Source organism: Hoplias malabaricus, chromosome 10, assembly GCF_029633855.1.
Source record: "Hoplias malabaricus isolate fHopMal1 chromosome 10, fHopMal1.hap1, whole genome shotgun sequence".
Taxonomy (NCBI): domain Eukaryota; kingdom Metazoa; phylum Chordata; class Actinopteri; order Characiformes; family Erythrinidae; genus Hoplias; species Hoplias malabaricus.
This window is the reverse complement of record NC_089809.1, coordinates 20465771-20475113: the sequence shown is the minus strand read 5'-3', so window position 1 is coordinate 20475113 and position 9343 is coordinate 20465771. Positions and strand designations below refer to the sequence as shown.

The 9343-nt window shown below is 39.3% G+C and overlaps 1 protein-coding gene across 1 annotated transcript; it reads right to left on the bottom strand.

The window, feature by feature from the left end:
• Positions 1–1124: 1124 nt before the first annotated feature.
• On the bottom strand, positions 1125–8961 carry hjv (hemojuvelin BMP co-receptor). Its single transcript, XM_066683860.1, has 5 exons — positions 8843–8961; positions 5567–5677; positions 5132–5307; positions 3545–4047; positions 1125–2639 (listed from the first exon to the last, which is right to left on the bottom strand). The coding sequence occupies exons 3-5, from the start codon at positions 5238–5240 to the stop codon at positions 2046–2048; spliced, it is 1206 nt and encodes a 401-aa protein (XP_066539957.1). The 5' UTR covers positions 5241–5307; positions 5567–5677; positions 8843–8961; the 3' UTR covers positions 1125–2045.
• Positions 8962–9343: the final 382 nt, after the last annotated feature.

Below are 9343 nucleotides of genomic sequence, written 5' to 3'. Positions count from 1 at the left end.
GTGGTCTCTTTTGCACAATGCAATAACATTATATTAGCATGTCACATTTGATTGTTATTATTTACCTCTCACAAAGTTGAAGCATAGTTCTGACGAATGTGTGGAAAAAGAGACTAATCCTACAGACTCCACTCTGACAGTAGTATAGAAAGCAGTTTGTACAGTTCTTGTGCTAATGAATCTCCAACACCTTTCCAAATGTAACCAAAGATATCCAAAAATAAAAACAAGCAAATGCATGTCATTTGAACTGACAGACTTGTATGCACATTTTCTCAGCAAAACATTTCACTGTGCTGACATAAGTAGATGCTTTTTATTAACACCTATTAATCATACACAAGACTAAATAATAAAAACATGTCAAGGTTTAAATATTTTAGTTTCAAAAAACATAATACTGAATTAGTTGTCTGAGAAGCAGTTCCAGACTGTCTCCTCGAGACCATCGTGTTCATTATGCTTTTCCAGTGAAAATAATACCAAACTTATCAGTCATAATAACAATGCCTCTTATATTAAACAGCATATTTCAATATTAGCATCTTGTCTACATCATGTATTACTTTTGCTTAAACATAGGTATTAAATATATTAGCATAGTTCACCGCTGCCTTATATTTTATAAAACAATATGAACTGTACTTGCAAGATGTCAGATGACAAGGTTTTACTATGTAAGTCCAGTACATAGTGAACCAGTCATTACTGATGATTTGTATAAAATATCCCCACAAGTAATAGCTGCCATTTAAGTGATGTCATTAGGGCCAAACATACATTCACAAAAGTGGTTATCACTTATTATTTCATAAAGATCACAGATACTTTTTATCCATTACCAAATAACTCCAGGTTTAAGGTATTCAATTGAAATGATATTATAATAAAACATATATCTTCATAAAAAACCTGTGGTTTCTTAAATAAAGTACATTAAATGTAATAAAGTCACATTTAATTAAATAAATGTATATAGGCAAAATATTATGATCGGCAACAGCAGATTCTTCATGACATTGTGAGCAATAGAGAAGAATGCCAGTATTTTATTATTATTATTTTATTATTATTATAATGATTATGTAGCTTTTTCCTGCATCAAATAAACATTCAATTAAAAACTGAATTAATATTTAGATTATATTTTAAAGCAAAAAAAATAAATAAATAAAACTGCCAGTTCATTTGAGGATAGAATAAATGATTGGAAATGTTGTTAATTCTGGAGGTAACCCATAATGCAGGATTATTCAGACGAGTTAAGCTGATGAGTTTGACTTAATTTATCTGGTTAACTCTCAGAATAAGTTCTGCTTTGGGTTACAACCTCCTGCCGAAACATGCTGTTCAGAACAAACACATCAACAATCCCAAGACCTGGTGTGGTGTACCATACTGGTTTTTATGTTGCGATCATAAGTGGATAGTAACTGGCAACATTTGGATATTGTGTTAACGTACAGTACTGTGCAAATATTTTAGGCACCTGAGGAAATTTATCTTAGATTTAAAAAGCTATTTATCTGAGCAGTAAGTATTTATTTGCTCTAACCCTAATAACAGAATAAACAAATAACGTTATTACAGTAAGTAGATATTCTGTTTTTAAGTTTAACCCTTTCCAAATCGATCCATTTTTAGAAAGACTAATCCTTTTACTTTTACTGCATGTTTTTTTGTATTCATTGTAATTAAAATAATAAACTTATTTGCGTATAAAAGTTGCACAGTACTGTAAATTTGTTACTCATTTCGTCTCATTTGTTCATAAATTTGTTGATGACATCATCTGTGCTTCTATGATATTGCTCACACTACTTACTTAAGCCATTTATTTTAGCCAAAAAGGGAATATAATCATACAGACTTCAGGTCCATTGCTTATGTGTTAAGAAATTCCACAGAAGTTTTACAATACTTTTTTTTTTGTTGTCGTAAGTCTAACGCCCTTTGGCCCCAGAGGATCTCAGTCTTGCCATGCTTCTACCTCTAAACCTTATTTATAAAACACGTGTTTCTTGGCACGGTCTGGATAAGTTCGTTCACAGAGTGAGAGTCAGCGTGATTACAGTCACTGTAAGCAGTGTGTGCAGCCGCAATGAGACGCTTGTCCCTGAAGCTGCCTGCAGATGCACCTTCTCAGGGTCAGTAATCATGTTACGTGCATCCTGCAGGGCCTCGAGCGCTGAGAAGCTAGAGTTTGTGTCCCCAGTGGCCACCAAGTCGAAGAGACAGGCCTGAAAGTAAATGTCTCGCTCGGGCAGCAGGGCGGAGCAGTGTGAGACTGCAGTGGGTAACATATGTGGTGTCTCTAAGCGCTGGGAGACTGGGCAGCCCCAGACACACAGCTGCACGTCCTGCTCGGCTGTGTATGACTCAACAATGGCACGTGGGGAGCGAACAGAGAGGCCCAGCGCACGCCCGCTCTGCCGCACCACCAGTGTGGTTCCAATGTGCGCTGCCCAGATCTCAGCATGTTGCCCCGGAGCCTGAGAGCGCACTCGTAAACTCTGCTGACCTCGCCGCTCACCACTGCTTGTGGAACCATCTGCGAAGGCCGGAGGGACATTGTCCAGCTCTGCCTGGTAGAGCTGCTGCTCCGCACACTCCCGCCAGTTTTTAAAAATTATGGTGATCTACAGAAAGAGGGAGACACAAAGGGAGAGGTTTTAAAAATGTGACATCTATTCACAGCTGTTGTACATTTCTGGCATCTGACTAAAGGGTTATGGACAAAACTTATGTTCCCTCCTTTAGTTTTCTCTTTTTTACAACTGAAATTGGTTCAAAGTTTGTCAAATGTATACAACTCAATTTAGACACAAATTTAGCATCCCCTAATGTTTAAAAATGACCAAGGGTCAAGTGGTCACTGTAATAATAATGACATTCTCAAACTGTATTTTTTTTTTGGCAATTGTGGCACAAGACACATTCAGTAATGTCATAGGAGGAATGTCATAACAATACATTCATTCATTGTCTCTAACCGCTTATCTAATTCAGTGTCGCAGTGGGGCCGGAGCCTACCCAGAATCATTGGGCGCAAAGTGAGACCACACCCTGGAGGGGGCGCCAGTCCTTCACAGGGCAACACACACTCAAACATACAGACATTTTTGAGTCGCCAAACCACCTAGCAACATGTGTTTTTGGGCCGTGGGAGGAAACCGGAGCACCCGGAGAAAACCCACGCAGAACACATCAAACTCCTCACAGACTGTCACCTGGAGCGGGATTCGAACCCGCCACCTCCAGGTTTCTAGAGCTGTGCGACTGCAACACTACCTGCTGCACCACCGTGCCACCCACATAACAATACAGTGAATACAATTATGTAAATAAGTATAAGTAATAAGTAACTATTACCATTTACTGGCTTTACGTTTCCAAATGGTTAATGGTTAACATTAATTAATAGTCAGCATTAAGCTACAGGGTTCTGAACATATTCCATTTTTGAAAACACTGTTTGATCAAAAGCATCCAAACACTGGAGTAAGGACAGGCAACAAAATAGCATTGTATTCTCTGTACAGACCTTGGTGAGTGTGGTGGCATAAGAGTCCCCTCTGGTGGGGGAGCTGGTGGCCTGTATGTAGAGGTACTGGTTGTCGATGAGTGGCCAGGATCCAGGTACAGCACAGGTCTGGAAGTCGTCACTAAAGGTGCGGACGTGGGGATCTCCAAACACACCGCAGTGCAGGTACTCTGGGGCTCTGCCCTCTCGCTGCACATAGTTCCTCTCATAGAAGCAGGCATCCCCAGAGAGAGGAGCCTGGGGAAGGAGCCGGGGTTGAGCTGTGGGGCCTGTCTTGGGGCAGCGGTGCTGGATCAGTAGGTCCTCTATGCCCTGTACAGCTGAGTGGAAGGCCAGGTCACCGCGGCAGGCACGGGCAGTGCGACGAGTACAGAGGGCATAGGAACGCAAGGCACTGCAGTAACCGGCATTCCCTGCCTCTTTTCCAACACCACCTCCTCCCAGGTCTGAGGTTGCAGCCACGAAATCAGAGTTACACGTCAGGATCCGACACTGGGTCAATGCTGCAGAAACGAGAGATCACAGAAGAAGAAAAAATTATGGCATTAGACAGCTTTCAGTGGAAATAGAAGCATGGACAGTACTGGTGCCCTAAGACACCAAGGGTGTCAGCAGGTCTGTGGAGACTGCTCCAAACTAGTGGAACGCTTTACATTTCTCTTGTTGATGCTTGGCTTAAATGTGGTGAGCTTACACAATGATGTAAGTCTCTAAAACAATGTTCCCCCCCCCAAAAAAAAATTAGAATGTAAGAGCCCAGACCTCAGCTTCGCTCAATGTATTTGAGATAACTTAGATGGTGAAAAGCATAAAATGAAACACAGAGAACTTTGGAAAAAGCACTGCAAAAGCATATGTATCGATTTATTCTGTTTTTGGGATAATACTGTATCCAAAAGTAAGTGTAAATTTTCATTTAGATGATTTAAAGATGGTGATTCCAGTGCTTATGACTGTGAATGTAGCATAATAGTACTTTATTATTATTAAACGTCAATTGTCCATTTTAATACAATGCAACCATTGGCAAAAGTGTGGGACAATGTATGAATTTTGAATTACAATTATACACTACACAAAACACTTATAAACCTATTTGTACACCTAATAATTTAGAAAAAGTGTGTTTTTTCTGACACTGAAAACGAACGTCTTTCTTAACTTGAATCTGACTGTAGTTTTGATATTTTATTACAAGGTACTGAAGGAATGTTTTTAAAAGTGCACATAATATGTTTTACAGACCATGTTTCTTTTCAGAGACTGTGGCTTGTGTGCAGCTGAACTCCTGTGAGAGCAGTGTGTACTTTAAATAGCCAAATATTAAGCTTGGACCTATCATGAGTTTCCTAAAACCCCATAAGTGTGCTAAAATTTCCAATGATTATGTTTGCAGCACAGTTTAGTCTAAGACTAAGCTTAATCCTTGTCTGGGAAACTATATAGTAATTTCCAGCTGCCGGATCTATCGGTGGCTGCATAGGGAATGCATTAAGAACATTTTTGTTTCCATTGGAACTTTTACATGTGACCTTTTACATGTGTTTTTATGACCCCTAAAAGAGGAAGGAGAGGAAAGAACTTCACCTTGTGGTGTAGAAAGGAGAACAAGCAGCAGCACAGTGGCACATTGATGCTTCCATGTGGCCCGTGGGCGGTTAGTGCAGCCAGCTCGCGCTCGTGGTCCCATTCCCATCCATAAACACTCAGCTTCAGCGGCTGCTGGAGCTCCTTACACTGCGACTGTGGCGTGCAGAGGTGCACTGCAGACAGCACCCACATGAGGGAGTCAAGAGCAAAGACAACACTCAAATCAGAACTCTTGCTTATTTGGCTGTCACTCTGTTTGAACGTATTTGCAGTGATTTAGTCTCTTTGTTTAATAAAGCACCTGTAATTGTCATGCTGCTCGACATGTTAGGGCAAAGGGTCACATTATGATATGCACACATTTCTAACTTAGTACCAAGCACCAGTGTCATAACCAAGTGATTGTTTCATACTGATTAATATCCTTCTTACCTCAAGTGTTAGACCGATGGTCTGGATCCTCAGTAAATAATTGCACTGTTGTAATGAAGATTTAAAATCCATCAAAAGGACAACGGTGTTATTAGCACATTATCAAGCCATCTGGGGTGGAAGAGAGAGGAACATATAAACACAGCTGAAGATTCATATTCATGAACTGAATGCTGACACTGTAGTGGACTTTGAAGTGAACTTCAGTCCACTACAGAAAGAAGAACCAGAAAAAAGCTCTGGGAAATACGTTACATGCTGTGACTACAACTGCAATGGCCACCTGTGTCATATCACTATTCAGCGTTCAAGGTCAATTGCTTCACTGATGTCTACAATTGTCTGTTCTTGTTTAGAGTGGTATTGCTTCTGTTGAAAGGCACATGTTGCAGTTTGGACTCTTCCATTATTTGCAGAGCAGAGAGCAAACACTGAATGAAAGCAAGCAAACTCGAGGCCTCTGTCCGTATGCGATGAGGCCATGATTTTGTGCATGACATTTCAGACCAAAGAAGGTGAATGTTGTAAATAATAACAAATGAGAAATATCCTTTGGCAAATATGAACAAAGTTTGTCTCAAAGATTATGTTTGACTGTTTTTATTGAGCACTCCCACTGACTCTGTTTGGTACATTCCACTAATTGCCGTAGGATATTTATAAAATTATAGGTTGATTTAATTCAGCTTCAGGGAATTTGCACAAACACTGACGCACATTTGCGGTACATTATATACAGAATGCTCTCCTGAAATGCTGACAGAGCCTTCTGTGGCGTTTATTTCAGTTGATGGAATGGCTAAGGGGACAGTAGTAATGGGGTAGTTACAAGGCAGAAATAGAGAGCTCTAAATATACCACACCATTCCAGTCTGCTTCTCAGACCTTCCCCACCCCGTCCTGTCGGAAATAGCTGGGGCTGAAACGCTGGGGTGGTAAAGCAGGTGTTGGAAATACAGTAGAGCTTCCAGCATTCTGCCCCACATGGACTATCTTCTTCCCTCAGCAATCTAATTTCAACTGGGTCTTTGAATGTGCAGAGTGGCCAAGCTATTTCTGATAACATCTGCAGGCCGCTGCTGGTAAAGGTTTTACATCTTGTCTTTGTTCACTTTCATTATTATGTGTCACAATGCAGGTGGAGAACATTAGAGCTGCATTATTTTTCTAGTGTATGTTGTTCCATTATGTACTGATACAAGCTCAGAGGAGATTCATTAATCACTGTGTGATTAGTATTGCCTTAGAACACAGAGACAACACTGATATGTTGAAACACCAAAACAAACAACAGAATTTCCCACACAAACACTGGGCTTTGCCCCCCACTAATCACAGCAGCATCTGATTCACAGGTGCATGCACACACACACACACACACACTACTGTAAATTAATTCCCCCCAGCTGGTACTGCCAAAATACCTAAATATATTTTGGAATTACCATCATAGTAATACATAAAAGACACACAGGTTTGCTTTTACAGAATGCCTGAAAGTAGGGTCATATACACAGAATATCTCATAAATAATATAAAGATAACTGAAAATGGTGTAATATATATATGTATATATATGTCAGTCTTCATATATGTACTTTCCAGGTTCAGGGTAAAGCAGAAATTATATTAAAAACTGAGCTCCAGATATATATATATATATATCTACAGAGTACTTTCATTAATTTTCTTTATCACAGCTTCCATTTCTGAGAGATTTGAAAGATTTGTCAGTCTTTCAAAAAAATCTGCAGGTATATATTTTTTCAAACTTCAGACTCTCAGATGCACCAGTCTTTTCAAACCTTCAGTGTAGAAGTTGTTTCTCTCATGATCTGAGTAATACAATATACATTTGTTCCATTGCTCTGAAAGAAAAATATATATATAGTTTTCTCCCTTTAATAAGCAACATTGCATTTTCCAGAAAGACTTCATTATTGTTACATATTCTTTCATACTCATAGTATTGAATTTCTGTTCATAGTGGGGGATGGACAGAAGGATGAATTATTTTAGGTTTAATGAGGGATGGATTTGATTTTCTCAAATCATTATTTTCTTCTTGAATGTCTCTCAAAGATGAAACTTTAACAGATGATGACAGATTTGGGGTCTCAAGTGTTGGACCATTATTATGATCATTCCTCTTTGTCCATAATAAATATCTGAATCTCTAGTTTTCACATTGTTTTTTCACTGTGCTCTTACTTTTGTCATCTGTAATTAAAAGCTGTAATAAGTGGATATTAAGTAAATGAAGGCTTTTTTTTGGCCTGTACTGTAGTGTAACATTTTACAATACTTACTTTCCACAAAGCCATAGAAATAAAGCTGAATACATGAGAAATACACTCACTAATCATACAGGACAGTATACAATGACAGTATAAAGATTGTTAGATTATGTGTGTGTGTATTTCATATATACAAACCTACATGTAATCAGCTTTAAAAACAAATTGAGTATTGTCTAAATGTGGTCCTGATAGTGTATGTATGATAGCCTTTTTTAAAAATATTATTATTTCAAAAACATTTTGGTTTTGAAAATGATAAAGAAACATTTCAGCTAATTTCATCTGTGTGAGATCATCAAGTGTGGGCCATACTTGGAGCTAATGGGAAAGATTAGTCATGTTTAGCTAGAGCTGGAGGCAGCTGAAGTTTGTTTACTAAGATTAATTCACCACCCAATAAAACTGAATCAACATAATTCCACCACATATAACTGCTTTTTCATTTTCATCTTGAATGAAAAAAATAAGGTGCTGTGGGGAAATATGTGTTGGGGAATTTAAAAGAAAATGATCTGGTGTTTCTGCCCCGTGCTCCCCATTACCAACACCAATATTAAGAATGCTGATCTGGATTCAATATATGCCTTTTACTGTGTGACACTGTATAAAGACGATGACAACTCCAGTACACAGCATTAGCTAATAGGACAGCCAAAAGGTAAATATGAACACACACTTGTACCAATCACCATTACACTCAGAGGCTGACCAACTGCAACACACTTATCTGACTACACAGAAAATAATTCTGCTTGCTACTCCGAAGGCAATGCAGAGATTAACAGCCATTGTCACGTGACCTTACAGAAATCAAGTCTCCTAGTTCTCAGCTGGAGATCAGAGATGTAAAGCACTTACTAGATCAGAATGTTAGACAATATAGGGGTTTAGCAGTCACGTGATCTGACATTACACACAACAATCCCCAGAGAGACGAGATATCTTATAGAAAAAAATAAAGCTTTTGAAAACTCACCTCTGTGAAACGGTCACTCCGTTAATTAGACTTCCTTCATGTCCACAGCAACACTGAGCTCCACTCTTCACATTCCCGCGGGCGGACTGAGTGAGTAAGTTAGTGAGCGTGTGTGAATTTGTGTGTGTGTGTGTGTGTAAGAGAGAAGTTTCCTCACGCGCAGTGTGCACCTGCCACGCGCGCGACAGCTGCGCGCGGATGAGCAGCAAACAGAGCAAAACGCGCGAGGGCTATTTTAACCACAGCAGAGGCAACAGCTAAAGCTAAAGCTGTTTTAACCCCCTCCCGTTTCTAAAACAGTGTTGTTTGTCAACAAACTTTAAAGGGAGATTCCATCGGTTTCTCAGAGCTTCTGTCGCAGACGTGGTTCACAGTGGGTTAGAAATGCTGTACCCTACTATACAACTACTTACTTCCATAACATGTTGGTGATAGGAGCCAAGGGCAAAGTACAACGTAAATATAACATTCATTCATTAATTGGTTCGTTCCTTTAAACCA

Bases quoted from the DNA above. Each gene is read 5' to 3' on its own strand.
- hjv (XM_066683860.1), bottom strand. From the start codon at position 5,240: ATGGGAATGGGACCACGAGCGCGAGCTGGCTGCACTAACCGCCCACGG. The intron at 4,048-5,131 runs GTGAAGTTCTTT...TCGTTTCTGCAG, and splicing joins TCTCCTTTCTACACCACAAG to CATTGACCCAGTGTCGGATC. The intron at 2,640-3,544 runs GTCTGTACAGAG...CTCTTTCTGTAG, and splicing joins ATGCCACCACACTCACCAAG to ATCACCATAATTTTTAAAAA.